The following is a 20499-nucleotide window of genomic DNA, read 5'->3' on the forward strand; positions in this document are numbered from 1 at the left end:
TTTAAAGAGAGGAAGGCAGAGAGGGATAGAAAGCTAGAAACATTGGTGAGAGAGAAACATTGACCAGCTGCCGCCTGCATACTCCCCACTGGGGACGTGCCCGCAACCAATGTATATGCCCTTGACCCAAATCGAACCTGGGACCTTTTAGTCCGCAGACCAATGCTCTATCCACTGAGCTAAACCAGTTTTGGCTTCTTGATTACTCTTAACAATGGCTTTTTTCAGTTTTGGTTATGTAGTATGAGGTTTGTCAGCAAGCAAAAATGAATGAACATAATTTTATTCTCATTATTTTGATTAATTTTAGTCATTAAAAACTAAATATGATTTAAAAGTCAAATTTATATCAATGTATATTCTGGGAAGTTTTACTTTCATACCCGTCTCCTGCCAAGCATGCTGTCTACCCCCACCCTACTCAATCAATATCATTAGTTTTTTGTGGTTTTAAAAATACTTTTTTTTATTGATTTCAGAGAAAGGGAGAGAAAAAGAGAGATAGAAACATCAGTGATGAGAGAAAGTCATTGATGGGCTGCCTCCTGCATGCCCCTGATTGGAGATCAAGCCCGACTGGGGATAGAACTGTGATCTCCTGGTTTTATAGGTCTATGCTCAATCACGGAGTCACACTTGCCAGACACTATATCATTAATTTTTAATTCATTCTTCTATGTTTCTTCTTTTGCTAGTTTGAGTAAGCATGTACACATTCACATACACACAACACACACTTATATTTCCTCCTTTTCTTACACTGAAAAAGCATACTACATACACTGATCAGCTTCTTGCTTTTTTTCACTTAAAATACATTCTGGAAATCACTATTTTCTTATTCCTTTTGTCTGGATTTATTCTGCTGTTTTGGATATTTTAAAACATAGTATGTTTATTATTATTTATTTATAGTATACATATTCTAATTTCCATTGTGATTATTTCATTCACCTGTATGTTGCTTAGAAGTCTATTTTTAAATTTACAAATACATTTTCTAGGTATTTTTATTTTTACTTATTATTAGAATTTTTTTAATCCTCACCCGAGGATGAGGATATATTTTTTTCTTGGTTCTAGAGAGAAGGGAGAGGGAGTGGAAGAAAGGGAGGGAGGGAAAGTAATAGAGAAGGAGACATCAATGTGATAGAAATATCAGTTGGTTGCCTCCCCTTTGTACCCTGACTAGGGATCGAAGATACAACCTGGGTATGTGCCTTTACCGGCAATCGAACCTGAGACCCTTCAGTGTGTGGGACAGTGTTCTAACCAACTGAGCCACACCAGCTAGAGCCAAAGGTATTTTTAAAACTGATTTCTAATTTAACTGTAGTAAGGTGAAAGAATGTGGTTTGAATACTAGTAGTCATTTGAGATGTATTGAGGGTAGATTTATATAGTATCTTGTGGTTATTTTTTATTTAGCAGAGTGCTTTTTGTACTTTCCACATTGTCTCATGTATAAGCAGTTGGTGACTCTGTTGCTGAGTAGTATTCCGAAGTGTGGCTGTAACATAATTTGTCCATGTTGATGAACATTTGAGTTTATTCTGGGCTGGGTGTTTTTTTGTGGTGTGTGTGTGTGTGTGTGTGTGTGTGTGTGTGTGTGTATGTGTGTGTGTGTGTGTGTGTGTGTGTGTGTGTGTGTGTGTTTTGCCATTATGAAGAGAGTGCTATAAACATTTGCTTACAGGTCTTTTGTGTGGACTTGAGTGTTTCATTGCTGGGCCATATACTTAGTATATATTTAACTTTACAAGAAACTGTCAACCTATTTCCCAAAGTGCCATTTTGCATTTCACTGCATGGGCCATATCCTCACCAAAACTTTTTATTATCTGTCTTGTTAAATTGCAGCCATTCCAGTGGGTGTGTAATGGTAGTACATTGTGGTTTTAATGTGCCTATTCCTGTGACTAATGATGATGAGTATACCTTCATATATATCTTATTGGCCATTCATATATCTTTGGTAAAGTTTGTGCCTCAATATTTTGCCTGTTTCTTATTGGATTGTTTTGTTATTAAGTTATGAGGTCTTCATACATTTTAGATATAGGCCTTTATCAGATATGTGATTTGCAAGTACTTTTCCCCAAACTGTGCTTTATCCTTTCATTTTCTTAACTGTGCCATTGAAAGAACAAAGGTTTTTTTATTTTGATAAAAATCCAGTTTAGCCCTGGCTAGTGTGGCTCAGTTTGTTGGGCATTGTCCCATGTACCAAAGGGTTGCCGGTTTAGTTCCGGGTCGTAGTACATGTCTAGGTTGCAGGCTTGTTTCCCAGTGGGGGTCGTGCAGGAGGCGGCCAATGAATGTTGCTCTCTCACATGAATGTTTCTCTCTTTCTTTCTTTCTAAAATTCAGTAATCTATTCTTTTTTTAAAAAAAATCCAGTTTATCATTTTTTCCTTTTATGGTTTGTGCTTTTTGTGCTCTCAGAAATCTTTGCCTAACCTAAGTTCCAAAAGATTTTATCCTATGTCTCCCTCTAGGACTTTGCAGTTTTAGCTCATATGTTTAGCTATATAGTGGCAGACAAACCCCATTTAATGCTTTCACTAGAGGCCCAGCACGCAAAATCGTGCGAGTCCCTAGACCTGCTGTGCCGCCACGGGGACAGGAACCCAGACCTGCCGCGCCGTGAGACCCATCAATGCACCTTCTGGTGACCAGTCATTACGGTGTTACGGCCACAGACCTTTTATAATATAGATGCCCATTTGTTTATTGCTAACAATACAATTACAATTTTTATGTTAACCTTGGGTATCATGCAGCCTTACTAATTTTACTAGTTCTAATAGTTTTCTGTAATATTTTTAGGATTTTTTTGACATACATAATCATGTCATTTACAAATACAATTTTACTTCTTCCTTCCAATATGTTATGCCTTTTATTTATTTCTCTTGCTTTATTAAAATTGCTAAGATCTCTGAAAGATATTGAATGCAATGTTGCCACACTTAGTGGGGAAGTATTCCATCTTTCACCATTAATAATGATGTTAGCTATAGGTTTGACATAGGTACCCTTGACTATTCCTAGTCTGCTGAGAGTTTATTTTTTATTATGATTAGATGTTGAATTATGTTTGTAGAATTATGTATGTCTCAGATATCATCTTCAGGAAGATAATATACCTCATGAATAGCCCTGTAGGGTATTTTTTTTTTTCAATCCTCGCCTGAGGATACTTTTTCCTTTTTTTTCTAATGAAAGGGAGGGAGGGGAGGAGAGAGAAAGAGAAACATTGATATGAGAGAGACACATCAATTGGTTGCCTCCCACACCACCTCTGATCAGGACCCAGGATCCAAACTGCAACCCAAGTACGTGCCCTTGACCTGAAATCAAACCTGTGATCCTTAAGTGCACAGGCTAACACTCCAATGCTGTGCCACAATGGCCTGTGTGGGAATTCTTTTAATTCTTCTGTGGAGCACTATATATTGCTCCTTCAAAAGCCATGGAAATTATCAGTGTTAGATTTATATGTGTCACAGTTAGTACTGGAATTTCTTCATCTTCTCTTTCTGTGCCATTCTTTTGACACTGGTTTTGGTTCCTCTTTATCTCCTTGCTTTTTTATTTCTGACTTTTAGATTATTTCTTCCACATCTATGAAAACTTCCTCCCTGTGAACAGTGGCAAGTTCTCTCTGTGTGTGTGTGTGTGTGTGTGTGTGTGTGTGTGTGTGTGTATTTGTTCGTTTCTTTCACCTTCTTCTATAGCAGGGGTGGGTGGCCACTTGTATGTATGGCTGGAATAATAGTTAACTGCCCCAAGCAGGAAGATAAACATTGTCCATACTCTGGGTCACTGCAAGTCTTTCTCTTTCTGAATCTCCAAGGCTTCTAATGAAGCAGTCTCAGAGATTGCTTTTGGACACTCCTCTAACTATGTGGCAAACTGCCTCTTGGGCAGGCTTTTAGTCCTGGTGCTGATCTCTGTGAACCTTCAAGGTCAATCTGCTCTTGTAAATTGTGACTAACTAAGATATATCAAGCTTAGCATTTTCAATAAATGGGAGATCCTATGTAATATTTTTTTTTTAAATATCACTTTCTGCTTTTTACTTCTAGCCCATGCAGAGAAGAAACAGGAAGCTCCAAATCAAAATTATCCAGCCCATTTTTTGAACTCTTCTTTAGAATTGCCTTAGGAGATCATGGTACTTTTAAAAAAATATCCTCAATGGTGTCAAATCTTTGAGTGAGGGCTTGTCTTTTGACTCTAGGCTGAAATAATTTTGAGGCCCATCTATTAAATAAGGAGAGTGAGCATTCATGTTGTTGGAAGCATTTTGTTTAATTTAAAAATTGAGATATGGTAAAATTCACAAGAAGATGTTTTATGTGGCTTTAAAATGTAAAGGCAGCCCTTGCTGGTGTGTCTCAGTTGGTTGAGCATTGTCCTGTTTAATCCTTTAAAAAATATTTTTAAAACATAAAAAACCAAAAGGTTCTTGGTTTGATTCCTTGTCAGAGCACATGTCCAGGTTGTGGGTTAGATCCTGTCCATGGTGTCTACGGGACACAACCAAATGATATCTTTTTCTCACATATATGTTTCTCTCTCTCTCTCTCTCTCTCTCTCTCTCTCTCTCTCTCTCTCTCTCTTTCTCTCTCTCTCCCTCCCTCCCTCCCTCCCTCCCTCCCTCCCTCCCTCCCTCCCTTCCTCCCTCTCTAAAATCAATAAAAGCATATTTTAAAAATATTTTCAAAACTCTAAAGGTAGTTTCAAAAAAAAAAAAAAGAACTGGAAGAATACTGGGAATAGTTGACAGTGTTGCTGGAATACATGCACACCATCTAAAGGGACTACTTTGAAGAATAACTCATCTATTATAGCTACATATATGCTGATGGACATTTTAACAAAGGCCTCATTATATCATAGTTGTGCTTCATGTGTTATTTAGTCTATTTTTGTCTATTAGTAATAAAAATTTTCCTCCTTTAAAAATATAGTTTGAAAAAAACTGTTCTATGATACAAAGTAATATTGCAGTGCACAAACAAAAAGGAATATACTGGTTTAGTGCATGTTTTGTTTTGTTTTTTTGAAAAGTAAACTATTTGTTTACTTATCTTTAAAATTAAGGCTGATGTTCTTTGTGACCATCTGATTTTGTTACATAAAGATAGAATTCAAAAAAATTTTTTTATTCAGTTGTGTAAGCAGAAGGTATAATATCCCCATTTTTATTTTTTATTTAATAAATCTTAATTGTTCAGGTTATTACAATAGTTTCTCCTTTTCCCCTCCATAGCTCCCCTCACTCCCTGCCCTTGCGAGTGGGCCTCCACATCTCTCCCTTCCTCACTTCCCTGAGTTTTCACCTGACAGTCCAGATTCCCCCACAGTTGCCCGGAATTTGGGTTCAGTGCAGTAGGAACTGGGGTTCAGTGCAGTCAGGAGCTTATGACTCCCTTTTGCTAGGGAGAGCTAGCGACAACCTCAGCAGTCAGTCTTTTCTGCACGTACTTACATGTGCATGTGCGAGCTTCCAGACCCCTGCCAGCTGCAGCTTCCCCAAGTCTCCAAGTCTCCTTGTGCCTTTCTCTCTACCTGACAGTCCAGAGTCCCCCTGTATGAGCCTAGGTCCAGGGGTTTTGCCCGGAACTGGGGTTCAGTGCAAATGATGGGGTTCAGTGCAGTTGGGGGCTTCCTTCCCTCTCCTGCCAGAGAGAGCCAGCCAGGCACTCAGCTGCCCTTTTTCTCTGTACACGTGTCTCAGTACTTCACTCCTTTGTAGCTCCTCTGATTCTCCATGTGCTTTCCTCTTTTCCTTAGTTGTAGAATTCCACTCAGCCAGTTTTCCTGTGGTTCTGGATGATGTCCATTCTGTCTTTTAGTTGTAGTTTTGAAATTGTTGTGTGAGGCAGTAGTTTAGGTGTTTACCTATGGTGTCATCTTGGTTTCTCACCTCTAATTTCTACCGTGTTTCCCTGAAAATAAGACATCCTCCGAAAATAAGACCTAGTGCATGGAAAGATAAGACATCCCCTGAAAATAAGACCTAGCACAACTTTGGGAGAAAAAAATTAATATAAGACACTATCTTATTTTCGGGGAAACAGGGTATTTAATATCCCCATTTTTAACTTGATATCTATTAGAGAATTAACGGGTAAGAGTACCAGACTGATTGTGTTTGAATTCTAACATTGACAGTTCTTAGTGGACATGCTTTTTAACCTTAATGTTCCTTGGGGTTGTGTGTTTTCATATGAAGGTAATAATAGTAGTTGCCTTATGAGGTTGTTGGGGGCATTGGATGAGTTCATCTGTGCTTAAAAAACTACCTGGCATATCATAAAGGATTAATAATAAATGGAGCCATGATCATTGATGACCAGGTATTCTATTTTGCCTTAATTGTATAGTATTATTTATATTATTGTATTTATTATTATTTAATTTATACCTATTCATTGTTTTTTATGACTATTTAATTTGACTTACATTTATTAATCCCCCCAACTCAGTTGCTAGCTCCTTGAAGATCTGACTCATTTTTTTAAGAATTTCTCATTGTGGTCCAGAATAGTTGCCCAATATGTATAGTTACTAGCTGATAATTTTTACCTCTTTGGGAACAAAATTAAACAATTATTCATGCTGAGTAAGGAGTGTCTCAGTAGTGATTGGCCTTGTGTCATTTCATTATTTCTTCTAAGAAGTGGTATTAATATTTCAGTGCTGACTTAGTGAATGCTTATAAATGGATTGACAAACTAAATTGTTCTGAATGTAACCACATGATCATTTTGTAGTTTGTTAATTTCTGTAGCTAACCTCTTATCTCTGTTATGAATTGGATTTGTGTTCCCCAGAAAGATATGATGATAGACCCATGCCCCGGTACCTTGGAATGTGACCTTATTTGGAAATAGAGTCATTGTAGATATAACTACTTAAGGTCATACTGGAGGGGATGGGCTCTTAATCTAATATGACCGGTGTCCTTAGAGGAGAACAATATGCAGAGATAAACAGAGAAGAAGGTCATGTGATGACAAATAGAGAGAGAGAAATGCTGCGGTTGCAACCACCAAAAGATGGAAGAGACAGGAAGGACCCTGCCCTTAAGCCTAGGGGAACATGGCCCTACTGACACCCTGATTTCAGGCTTGTAGCCTTTAGAATAGGGAGAGAATGAATTTATTTTGTAAGCCATCAGTTTGTGACACTTTATTACAGCAGTTCCAAGAAACTCAGACAGTGCCCATCCATTCTTTTGCCTTTCCCCCACTTTTCTGTTTGAATTGAGTGTTGACAACCCTGGGTTTTATTTTGCATTTCTTTTCAATGGTTGATGTGCCTACATTTTCATCCATTAGCCATCTCATTATATTGAGAAGATGGCTAATAGATGAAAATGTGCGCAAGTGCGCAAGCACGCACACGAGCACACACGCGCGCGCGCACACACACACACACACACAGACACTCTTATGCCAAGATCAGACAAAGCAATTGGAAAATCTAGCACAAAAACCCATTGCAGTTTTTAAATGTGTGCTGGAAGTAGGAGACATTTACAAGATTGTTCATAACAGCACTGTTTGTAACAGCAAAACCTGGAACCAGTTCAAATAACCACAGAGAAGAGCATGGAAAACAAAGTGTGGAACAATGGACTACTATGCAGCAGTGAAAACGAGTGGAGCACAACTCTACACATTCATATTTATGGCTCTCACAACAAGGCGAAGGGCAGAAAAATGTGTAACAATTCCAGTTATATATAAAAGTTCAAACTCAACATACTATTTAGGGTTATATACTACACATGTGGAAAAGTTATACAGATATGCAAAGGAGTTGTAAACACACACTAATCAGCCCTAGAGAGGGAGGCTGGAGTACCTTTAATGGCTGAAGATTGATGTCTGAAAGTTTATGAGGGTGATACTGTATTCATTTATTCATTGACTAAGTGTTCAAGCTGCTCTGTGCTGCTACCACAGCGTGAAAGAACCCTTGCCCTTAGGAAGCTCAGATATAACAAACCCAAAATGCCAATGGATACACAGAGAATAGCATGACAAGTGAAATATTGGAAATTTGTACAATGTACAGAGAATGAGGGGTGTGTGTGTGTGTGTGTGTGTGTGTGTGTGTGTGTGTGTAAAATCTTCCTTTGTCTTAAGGACCCTATGCCAACAAAACGCTGCTTCTCCTGGAGGAATTGGTCCGAATGGCAGGTTGTCAATCTCCATCCTTTTCTCTTCTCTTTATTTTTCTAAAAACTGCATATCTGCTCTTTAGTTCCTTTCTGTTCCCCCCCTCTAATTCCAGTTGGAGGAATCTTTGTCAGTAATGCTTAGTCTGAGAAGGTCCTTAGTAAGGAGGTGTTTTGAAATGGCACCTTCATTACTATTACAGCTATGACTGTTTGCATATGTTTACTCTTACCATCACCATTTACAGTTAACTTTTGTTTAAGGTACTTTTTTTACTGATAAATGTAAATTGTACTTGTTGGGAAAAGTGTCTAACCGGGGGAAATAGTTAAACAAAATACAGTTTTGTCATGGAGCAGATCAGCTGGTTCATAAATTTGGGAATTGGCAGGCGGGTGGGGAACTTGATCTTGTTTCTATTTTAAAACTTTGTTTACTGGCAGGTATCTGGTGGTTACAAAATCCATTGGCAAATTTAAAGGCCTGTTTAAATGCATATAATATCACTACTTGGTGGCCTTTTTATTTTAAAAAGTTAACCTGATGGTGGTTGCATTTTCTAATCGTTTATTTAGCATACCAACTTCAATTTATGAAGCATTCTAAAGTTACTCTGTTCTGTGCCACAACTTATGCCTCTAAAGCCATTCAGCTGTCTTGAAGATATGCAATTTGTTCTGAGGGGACCAAGTATTAGAGTGAATGGATCAGCTCAAATCCATCACCAACCATGGGAAAAAATGATTCAAAATGCATTCTCCACTGGGTCTGAATTATGTTGTTTTTAGCCAGTGATCTTTAAAACATATAAATAAGTAAAATTAAGTGTATTGCTATCTTGAAAATGAATAATAAATCTTAAAAATGATTCAGAGAGAGTTTCTAAATAGCAAACTATTTAATATTTTATAATTTCCAAATAAGAATAATTAAAACAAACCCCTTTTAGCCCTGAGGTTTGATGTCACTAAGACAAATGAGAAGCTCTGTTGTATATGTTTGGGATGATTATCTACTCGGATAATAAGCAGTTTACTTTGACCGGGGTTTACTGTTTTAGAATAAATACAGTTAGATTTACTCTAAGAAGCCTCTACTGTATTTCTAGATTCCTGGGTTAGAATAGAAGGTAATGAGGCAAGGTCTCCATGTTAAGGATCCCATGGGAAAGTTTCCCTGGGCTAGGACTCGCGTATCTACTTTTTTTGTTGTTGTTGTTGTTTTTTTTAATGGAAGTAGGCATGCTTTGAGGATAAACTGCCTTAAGGCTGTTCAGAGCTTTGACAAGATTATACAGATCATTTTAGAAAATGTGTATGAAGAATTGTTAGGCAGTGTTAGGCATCATATATTTTATGAAGAATCCAGCCAAGTATATTAGTGCCAGTTTGTGGAATGTCTTAGAGTTTATCTAAACATCTATAAGAGGAAGAGACTCTGTGCCTCTGTTTTGCCATCTGCTGTGCCATCATTTTACATGTTCCTCATCACAGCTTCATGCAGTAGATAGTATCATGTCCATTTCACAGATAGGGAACTGCGGTTTACCCAGGGTTACATGACTATTATTATTAATCAGATGACAAAGTTAATATTTGAAACACAAACTGGTCTAAATACAGAATCACCTTCTTTTGTCAACTACATGGCACAGTTTTGCAGCTGATCATAGTGCATTTTTACAAAGTATAAGCTGTGAGTGGTGAGGTTAATAACAATTATTATTTGCTTTGGCTGAGGGAAGTTCACTTTAAAATAATTTATTTTAATAGTTTAAGGCAGAGGGTGACAGCTTGTTTTTGTAAATAAAATCTTACTCTGGAGTATAGCCACATTCTGTCATTTCCGCATTACCTATGGCCACTTCCATGCTATAACAGCATTCATTAGCTACAATAGAGTCTATTATATATGACTCACAAAGCCTAATATATTTACTATGTGCCCTTTTACAGAAAAAGTTTACCAACCCCTGTTTTAAGGAAAATATATAGAAATGAAATAAATTTCTAGTTCTGCAAACCATCATTTGTTTTCATGTGGATTGGGAAAATGTAGAAGTTGAATTGATAGTGTACTAGTCTCAAAATGGTTGGGATGTAAACATTTCTCTTTTTTAAAATATATTTTACTGATTTTTTCAGAGAGAGCGATAGAGAGTTAGAAACATTGATGAGAGAGAATCATCAATCAGCTGCCTCTTGCACACCCCCACTGGGGATGTGCCCACAACCAAGGTACATGCCCTTGACGGGAATCAAACCTGGGACCTTTCAGTCCGCAGGCCGGCACTCTATCCACTGAGCCAAACAAGTTTTGGCAACATTTCTCTTTTGTGCTGAGAGTGGTTTGGTTGAAGACATATCAAAGCATCCGTTTCATTTTCTTGCCTTCTAGATGTCCTACAGTCAGAGCAACTTGAATGCGAAAGTCAGAATAAGTTGATTTAGTAAATTCTGTGTTTCCTGGCACTCTAGGTACAGAACAGAACTTCCTGCTATTAGTTCTCGTAGGGGAGAGGTGATACTCCCCTTAGAGGCCACATTGGAAATGGGGGATGGTGTTTTTGTTTTTAGTGCAATGTATTGTGAAATAAATTATTTCATTATAATTCAGTATCCTTTTTTTTTCCTTTATACTGGTGTTAAGACATTATATCAATTATTTTTTGAAATTGTGTTTAGGTTGATAATATCCATGGTTTTCATTTCAGGCTAGCAAAAACTGGGATTTACAGAAATCTGTTTTATAAGAAAGGGAGCATTGGGGCTTCCGTATGTATTTGGCCTTTGTTTTCAAAACAGACTTCCAAGTAAAGAGAGCTCCTTAGAAGACCTGGAATTCTGGAACCAGAGGTTGCTTATGCATAACTTCTCACTCGCTGGTAGGCTTTAGAAATTTGTTTTCAGACTGGATAGAGTTTCTCTAGCTTTCAGGGGACCCTCCAGAGCAGCAGTCGCCAACCTTTCGGGCCTCACGGACCACCAGTGGTCTGAGGACCACCAGTTGGCCACTGCAGCTCCAGAGAAAGACCATTCTTAAATTTCAGGTTTGGTTCAGTGGATAGAGCATCAGCCTGCAGACTGTAAGGTCCCAAGTTCGATTCCGATCCAGGGCATGTACTTTGGTTGCGGGCACATCCCCAGTAGGATGTGTGCAGGAAGCAGCTGATCGATATTTCTAACTCTCTATCCTTCTCCCTTCCTCTCTGTAAAAAATAAATAAAAAATATATTTTTTAAAAATGTGAACATAGGGTAAGAAAGCACACTGATTAAAAAAATAAAGAGAAGGACTGCATGCCTTTTGTCTCTGTTGTTACATGGAAAGTTCAGTAAAACCACTAATTTAGGCCCATTGATCTCAAATCAGGTGACCATGGAAACTAGAGCTCCCATTGGAGTTTAGATTTTGCTTGCAAAGGCCCTGTGAAGTGGAGGTCACACTTATCTTCTGGTTCTACTGCTTTTAGATTTTTACAAGAGGTTAAAAATGGCCCTCATTTGTTTGAAAGTGTTTATAGTTATGTCTGCTTGCAGGTGTCTTGTGGAGTCTTGTTTTTCATATTCAATGGAGAGTAGAAGAGTTTCTTAATCTGGAAGAAGGGCATGATGCAAGAGGTTTGGGGGCCTTCATTTGAAATGTCTATTTCTTGGGAAGTAGGATGGTAGTGTTCAAGTTCTTTTTCAGTGCCATTGCCTCAAGGAGGCATAAGTCATTGCTGGCATTCTGCTGCCCAGAGCCATCATGCCTTGATTAGGCAAAGATTTGTTCTACCATTTTTTTTAAGCTTGCATGAATTTCTGCCTTAAATAAAACATTGGGCAAGCAGCAGTTATTGCCCAGTTCATGCATTCATTTAGCAAATGCCTATTTGGTACCTACTGGGTGCCAGCTAGTCACTGTTGTAGGCGTTAAAAATAGAGCAGTAAATAAAACAGACCAGAATCCCTATCTAGTGGAGACTTGTCTTCTGGTGGGGGCTTGTATTCTAGTGGGGGTCTGAATTCTGATGGGTGGAGGTAGAGGGTAACAACAGATATCTGAAAGTTGGTAAGTGGTAGGAAGAAGGGATAGAGAGGGGCAGAGAGAAAACAAAGACAGAGGGAGAGGTGGAAGAGAAGAGGGTGGGAAACTAGGGGAGATCACTGAGGTTATTTGTCTTGAATTTAAGGAGAAACACAAGTAAGGCCATGTTGTGACTTAAAGTTTTGACTTATTAAGTAACGCCACCTTTATTTGAAGGAGGTTGGCAGCCCCAAAGATTTCTTGCTTAAATGAATTGTTTTCTTAACTATGATTCTTAGTCTAAAACTCCTTTTCTGCTGAACTCGGGACCAGTCACATCTAACATGTTGTTGTTTTCTTTTGAAAAATAGAGACCATTTGGAAGCTCTTTTCTCTGGGTGGAAAGGACATTGCAGTGTTGGTCAAGAAGCCTAGGCTAGAGCTGGCCCTGCCACTAACTCATGCCAGGGCCTTGCCACACACCCTCTAGGCCAGTGTTTCCCAAAGTGCGGTACGTGTACCCCCAGGGTACGGGAAGAGTTTGGCGTTGCACCGGAGTTTGGTGGGGATATGCACTACACCATGCTTAGCTGCGCCTAATTCTACATTCTCATGAGTATGAGGGGTACTCAGCATTATGAAAATTATAGAAGGGGTACACATATGTCAAAAGTTTGGGAAACACTGCCTAGGCTATCTGCTCATCTCCACAATAGGGAGGTTTGGGCTTAAATCATAACAAAAGTTGTCTTTCAGGATCAAAAATGATAGAAGTCTACCTTTGGTTAGAATCTTGTAATTAGCATATATATAGGGAATTAAGTTTCAATTTCACTTTAAAGTCGCGGTAGCCTCACTTCAATGTTTTTTAAACAAAAAGGATTAAAACTTGAGCTTTAGAGGCTTTGGGCACAATACTCTGTAACCAATAGGGTAGCTGACTTTTGTAAACTTCACTCTAGTTTCTAATTATTATTGAACTGTGTTTAGACCAATGGAGATATTATGAAAGTACAGATGAACTTTCCATGCTTGATAAATTCAAGAAAGCCTAGGGCCTGTGCTCATCCATTTAGTACATTTTCCACAGCCATGTACTGCTCCCCCTGGTGCTAATGAGACATTATTTTCATGTACTTTTTAAAGAGAAACTTTATAGCTGGGACCGGTTTGGCTCAGTGGATAGAGCGTAGGCCTGCGGACTGAAAGGTCCCAGGTTCGATTCCAGGCAAGGGCATGTACCTTGGTTGTGGGCACATCCCCAGTGGGGGAGGGGGGGTTGTGCAAGAGGCAGCTGATCGATGATTCTCTCTCATTAATGTTTCTAACTCTCTATCCCTCTCTCTTCCTCTCTGTGAAAAATCAATAAAATATATTTTAAAAAAGTTTTAATTAAAAAAAAAGAGAGAAGCTTTATAGCTAATTACTACCAGCAATGTATTATCCCAGTAGTCATTAACTTTCTTCCTAGTATTTATATGGTCAGGACTAATTTGTAGAATAAGTTATGGTGTCAGCATTCAATAATTATCCTTTCATAATTGAAAAAGTGATAATAATTTGTTTAACAAATATATCGGGGCACTGTTCTAAGACCTAAGGCCAGACAAGTTAAATAACCTTCCCAAGGTCAAATACTGAGATGCAGCATCAGAATTTGAATGGAGTCAGCTCCAACATCTACGCTTTGCAGCATCACACTGTTCCATCTTCTGTGTGTTTCAGAAATAATTGGAACCTTCAACAAAAAGAGGTTCACTGATGAGCATTTACAGCGAACCTCATCTCAAAACTGACCCATCTTACTTGGGCCCTCGGATTTCTCAGATTTGTACTTGATCTAACTTTTAGTAGCAGTTAATGTAACTCTAAAATGAGCGCTTTACACATAAAGACTTCATATTATATTAATTCACTTATATAAAATGTCCAGGATGGGCAAATCTGTAGAGATAGCAAATTCGTGATAGCCTCGGGGCTGAGAGAATGGGGAGTGATGAGTGACTAATAATAGTACAGGGTTTCTCTTTTGGGGTGATGACAATGTTATAAGGTTTATTGCAGTTATAGTTGCATAACTCTGTGGATATACTAAAAGCCATTAAATTGTACACTTGAAGAGGGTGAGTTGTATAATATTTGAATTATGTCTCAAATATAAGGTAGTTAAAAATAAGGGGAAAATGTGGACTTTCCTCTGTTATATTTAGTTTATTTTAAATTGAAAAATTAAAATGAGTGTTGAAAATAGGAAGATTAATCTTTTATGGTTGATAAACAGGAACAGGAAGGTGAAGACTGAATTGACTATATCACCCAACATTTTCAATTTCTTCTGTTGACTTGACAGTAATAATTTAACTTTTGTTTGAAAACACTGACTTTTTAAATGATTTAAATATTTGATTCCTAAAAAGTGATTTTATATGTTACTGAAGAAAAGTCCCCAAATATATAATCTTGTTTAGTCAATAGAATAATTTTAGAGCATAAACATCTTACTTGCTCTATCTAGTCCATCTCATCCATTCTCCTATCTCAGAATAAAGTATTATTTTGCTAGGATTTGAATTTAAGGTTAGAGAAGCTTTTCAAGGATATTCTGTCAGCATGTAATTCGTTTTAGAGTTATCACTCATTAATCTTTTTAAAAAGTTATTTCTAACTTTATGTTGTGCCACATCTTAGTACGAGTTTTAGATTTTTGAAATTTAGTATCCATTTTTATAAAGAAGTATTGTGCTTTGCCCTAATTGTTTATTTTTATGCCTCAGCAGTAGTTCCCTAGTTTCAGTGCTCAGGGATTTGGTGAACCAATATACCATCTAACCCCATCATGATGTTTCACAATATTGTGTGTTTTGCATATGATCACTCATTCACTAAATAGTTATGAGTGTCAACTGTGTGCCAGGATACAACCATGACCCAGATAGACCCTCAGCCTTGCCTTGGAGAGCTCAATTCTGAGGATGGGGGCTGATATTCCTAATCTTATAAGATTGTCCTCACCTGACCATTTCTCTGCCTCTTCATTCCCGTGGTTTTGCTTATCTGCATCTTGTCATCTCTCTTGGGCCTTCCTTAATGACAGTGATCGACACTGAAAAGCTATCAAATCACTAGTTTTTATGCTAAGGTGTGTTGATATTCTCAATGCTGCATTTTCTTAGCAAGTAGTTACTCATTTAATGAGCCTGGGAAAAAGATTCCACAAATATCAACAGTCACTTTGTTGAATTGAATTCTGTGTACCTCCCTGTGACTTCAGTGTACTTCTGTCACTAACTTTGATTAATAAAATAACTGAAACATTACTTAGATTCCTGTTATAATCTTCACAAGTGTAAATCTTGCATTATAACATTGTATATATTCTGACATGATTCTTTCATTTATGTCTGTCTTGTGATGAATATGCATTATTTAGATTAAGTGAATGAATGCTTTCCTTAGAAAAATACTGATTAAATCAAATCTTACTAATTTGATTTCCATCAAATTCATGCCACTTTAAATTGCCTTAATTTGAATAAAATACAACTCTTTTGTTGTTGTTGTTAATCCTCACCTGAGGATATTTTTTCCCATTGATTTTTAAAGAAAGTGGAAGGGATGGGGAGAGACAGAGAGAAAAATATTGATATGAGAGAGACACGATTGGTTGACTCCCGTACTTGCCCCAACTGGTGCTGGGGATCGAACCTGCTACCAAGGTATATGCCTTTGACCAGAATCGAACCCACAACCCTTCAATCCTTAGGCTAATACTCTAACCATTGAGAAACCTGGCTAGGACAAAAATAGAATTCTTAAAGGGAAAACTACCGTGAGTTCAATTTCTACCCTTTTTATTACTCCACTGCCTCTAAATAATCTTTAAAAATTAAGAAATGTGGAAGTTCGAGGCCTGCTGCACAGTTGCTAAATATTAAATTCTTTTAGGTGACTATTTGAATGCAGTGAATAAAAAGTTCAGAAATCTGTGTGCTATCTTCCTCTGGGCTCCTTCATGCATACATAGCTAGCTACCCTTTCCTGTTCCTCCAAAGTGCCCTGCACCTTTCACAGAGCTTTGTCCTTGACTGGTGCTGTGCTTAGTCCTTTGTGTGTGTCATTCCCACTGGAAACTACAGTGGAAATAGGGCCTGTAAAGTGTAGTACTGTTAGTTCTCAATTACAATATTTAAAAAGCAGGTGTACATATGTCTGAAATTGCATACAATTCCGTTAATATTGAATGTTGTCTTTTTTTGGTAGAGTTCCAGTATGGCTTCTGCATCAACTTCTAAATATAATTCACACTCCTTGGAAAATGAGTCTATTAAGAGGGTAAGTCGTGTTTTCAAATTTATCCGATCTCTTTCTCTGCATTTCTCTTTTCATATTAGGCAGTCATTTTGGATTTATTGAATTATTAATTACATTATTCGTTCACATAATATAAATACTTCAATACACGTGGCTTTATTTATTATCCCACCTTGTTCTAGGAAAAACAGGCTACCTTATATGTTTTACTTGAGTTTGGTTTGTAAATCCTTTCATGCAACTTCATTTTTGAGAATCTCTGTATTGTGAATATTACATTTGAGGTATAGGCAGTCCTTCTCCCTGAAAGGTTTCTGAAAGATATATTGGAAAACCCCCTTGAATATTGGCATTATTTTCTAATTATGATGATAAAATAGTTGCATGACTAAGGCAAATACAATATTAACAGAAAATGATTCAAAGTATTGAGGAGAAAATTATGTAACTAGAGGGAGATTTTGGAACATAAATTGGAAGTAAGGGATCAATTTAAATTAAGCTTTATTCATGGCCCTTTAAGGCTTTTGATACATTTTCTTGATTATCCACCACAAAGGTTATTGACACTCCCAATGGCCATGTAGGGGGATGCAATCAGAAGGGAGAAAACTGATGTCTTTTAATTTGTATTTCCCTGATTACTAATGAGGTTGGTCTTTTAAAAAAGAAGAAAATGTGCTTTTGTTTATTTGAATTTCTTTTGTGAAGTGACTATTCATGTGCTTTGCCTAATTGCCTTTGCAATGTTTGGAGGACTTTTTCTTTTGATTTATAAGTGTTCTTTATATATATTTAACCAACTCTTTATAATATACATTACAAATATTTGCCCTAATTTTGTTTTTGTTTTTTATTGACTATATTTCCTGAACTGTACACTATGTCTCTGTGGCTGGCTTATTTTATAACTGGAAGTTTGTACATCTTATTCCCCTTCACCCTTTTCACCTAATTTATTGTCAACCTTTTAATTATATTTACAGGATTTTGTCTAAAGATAATTATAATATTTTGTTCTTATTTTGAAAGTCACAGGTTTAAAGTTTTTATGTAATCACATCTACCACTCTTTTCCTTTATATTTTCTGCTTTTGGTATCATGTTTATAAGGACCCTTTACTCACTAAGATTACATACATTTTTATTGTATTTTAGTAATGTTATGGTACAAAAATCAGTTCTAAAAACAAAAGTAGCCCTAGCTGGTTTGCCTCAGTGGATAGAACGTCAGCCTGCAGACTAAAGGGTTTCAGGTTCAATTCAGGTCAATGGCACATGCCCTTTTATGGGCTTGATCCCCAGTAGGGGGCATGCAGGAGGCAGCTGAACAATGATTCTCTCTCATCATTGATGTTTCTGTCTCTCCCTGTCCCTTCCTTTCTGAAATCAATAAAAATATATTTTTTAAAAAGTAACTCCAAGAAGGTATAACATTAAAATAAAGTATATCCTATGCTAATTTCATGTTATCCTGTGTTAATCAAACATTTGTTTTCCTTATTTTGTGGTTGAATTATGCTTTTTGTGATATTTCAAAGGCATACTGAATATTAAATTTGCTCATTATACTTGTTTTTAGTTAGTGCGAGGTGGTGTTAAAGGATGATGGTAATTTATTTCCTGTCTTATTATATAAAGTGTGAGGTTTTGCTCTTTATTGAGGAAGGCATTCCTGGCTGGGGACAACTTGTCCTCCTAGTTAAAAATGCTTAGCTTGCAAGCACTAAAACATACTGAAAATTGGCTAAGAATTTTCATTTTGTGCCTGAATAAAAAGATATAACCGCCGAAACCGCTTTGGCTCAGTGGATAGAGTGTCGGCCTGCGGACTGAAAGGTCCTGGGTTTGATTCCGGTCAAGGGCATGTACCTTGGTTGAAAGCACATCTCCAGTAGGGGGTGTGCAAGAGGCAGCTGATCGATGTTTCCCTCGCATCGACGTTTCTAACTCTCTATCTCTCTCTCTTCCTCTCTGTAAAAATCAATAAAATATATATTTTAAAAAAAGATATAACCATTAAAAACCCAGGAAAGCACCCCTCTTTGTTAGCTTGTATATTACCTAAATACACAATCCCCATTTCTCTCAGTTGGTAATACTTTACATAGCCCTTGATAATTCACAAAAGTGTGCTTGTGCATTTTGTTTCACTTAATACATTCATAAAACCTCTTTGAGGTAAGTATTAACTAACTTCACACATGAAATGATTGCAGTGTGACATTTTGGAAAACAACTAGAAAAAAATGAATGAAAAGTAATGCTGAGAAAAACATTTTGCCGAAACAAATTTTAATGATGTGCCTCATATGCCCTAAAGTGGACACAGCCAACCCGTCATTGCTGTGAATACACTAGGGCAGTTGAATAGATTGAGACAGTGTTTCCCAATCTTCTCTCATGATGAGAATCACCTGGTGGAGTTGTTAAAACACAGATTCCTGAATCCCAACTAAGAAGTGCTAAACTAGAATTTTTGAGAACATATAGGTAAAATTGCGTACCTAACTTAGTGCTCTGTATATAAAATCTGTCTTAGAGCACTAGTTAAGTATACAATTTTACCTATATGTTCCCAAAAATTCTAGTTTAGCACTTCTTAGTTGGGATTCAGGAATCTGTGTTTTAACAACTCCACCAGGTGATTCTCATCATGAGAGAAGGTTGGGAAACACTGGATTGAGCGACACCTTACCAGGCATCCGGGTCACAATGGCCAATGATGTCAAATTACACTTAGAACTTTCCTATGGGTTTCAGTGGTTGCTACTTGCCTCCCTGAAGGAGCTGCTGTGGCCTTTGAATAAGGCACAGGCCTGGATATACAGCTGAAGCCAGGACGCCTAGAAACATGGCAAGTATTTGTGTAGATGGGTACCTAAGCCTCTTGTCAGCTCCAAAGTTCAATAACAGCTTTCCTCTTATCAAGTTACCTAAGTGAGGAAGGATCTTAGTAAAATAAGAAACCCAATATGTAATAAAGGTTATTTTCTGGCATTGTAAGAAGAGTCTGTGATTACTATGGCTCAGGTAAGGCCCTATTGAAAGAAGTTTTCATTTCTACTCTTAACAAAAAAGATAAATGACTAAATATTTAATATTTAAAAAAATTGTCACAGTATACATGTATCTATAGAAGACATTCAATATTTACTTTTTCTCATTTTTCTGAATGCTGTTAATAGAGTAGTGCTTGGAAGGGGTGTTTAAAATTACTATTTGTTAAAAGCAAATGCTAATATTATTTGCAGACTAAAAGTTACCACTACTAATGAATTTTGAGGGTATGTTTTAGTTTAAATTTTCTGTGCCAATGTTCTATAATGATAAGTATTTCTCTGATTTTTTTTTCCTTTATAAAAGTGTATTTCTGGTCAGTTGTGTTACAGGTTGCTTGAAAACCTGTGCAAATGTAATGTCATTACTTCTGATGCCACTGTTTCATTTACAGACTTCTAGAGATGGAGTCAATCGGGATCTCAGTGAGGCTGTTCCTCGACTTCCAGGAGAAACTCGCATTACTGGTAAGGATCCTGTAAAGTTGGGATTTGCATAAATTGGTGAGATGTCCAGTAGGATCAGATGGCTTCTATTCTTTATGTTCTTAGAAGTCAAATTTAGACAAATAAGCTAGCTTTGTTTAAGTGTTAATATGGAGAGAACTCTGTGCATTAGTTTCTTGATCAAAGAGTTCTTTCAAGAGCTTTGTGCTCTCCAGGATAATGATATACTTTTCTCTGTATCAAAGACATAATTATTTTGGGGGGGAAATGTGGGTTATCTGTTGAAAGTTACTTATTGGAGTGATAAGCTCTCATGGCTTGAGGTTATAAGGACAAAATGATATTAAGGTTTTCTAGTCTATGATGTATGCTTTAAAATGATCAAGTTAAAGCCTTAAAAATCTCAGTATTCTCTTCTCTGAAATGTAGGAAACCATAATGGTTTAAAATAGCTTTCATTTGCCAGATAACTGA

At 37.1% G+C, this 20499-nt stretch overlaps 1 protein-coding gene across 7 annotated transcripts in view; it reads left to right on the top strand.

Annotated features, from left to right (window-relative positions):
- MTM1 (myotubularin 1) overlaps positions 1 to 20499 on the top strand; it is a 111713-nt gene that overhangs the window by 14375 nt on the left and 76839 nt on the right. For 6 of the 7 annotated variants that reach the window (XM_036413104.2, XM_036413101.2, XM_036413103.2 and 3 more), the window contains exons 2-3: positions 16469 to 16540; positions 19974 to 20046. In XM_036413104.2, the coding sequence (XP_036268997.1) occupies positions 16524 to 16540; positions 19974 to 20046 (90 nt within the window). In that variant the 5' untranslated portion in view covers positions 16469 to 16523. Of the gene's footprint in view, positions 1 to 10659; positions 10679 to 16468; positions 16541 to 19973; positions 20047 to 20499 lie in introns of those variants that run through there. The other variant, XM_036413102.2, reaches the window with a different exon arrangement.

This window comes from Pipistrellus kuhlii, unplaced genomic scaffold (assembly GCF_014108245.1).
Source record: "Pipistrellus kuhlii isolate mPipKuh1 unplaced genomic scaffold, mPipKuh1.p scaffold_m20_p_49, whole genome shotgun sequence".
Taxonomy (NCBI): Eukaryota; Metazoa; Chordata; class Mammalia; order Chiroptera; family Vespertilionidae; genus Pipistrellus; species Pipistrellus kuhlii.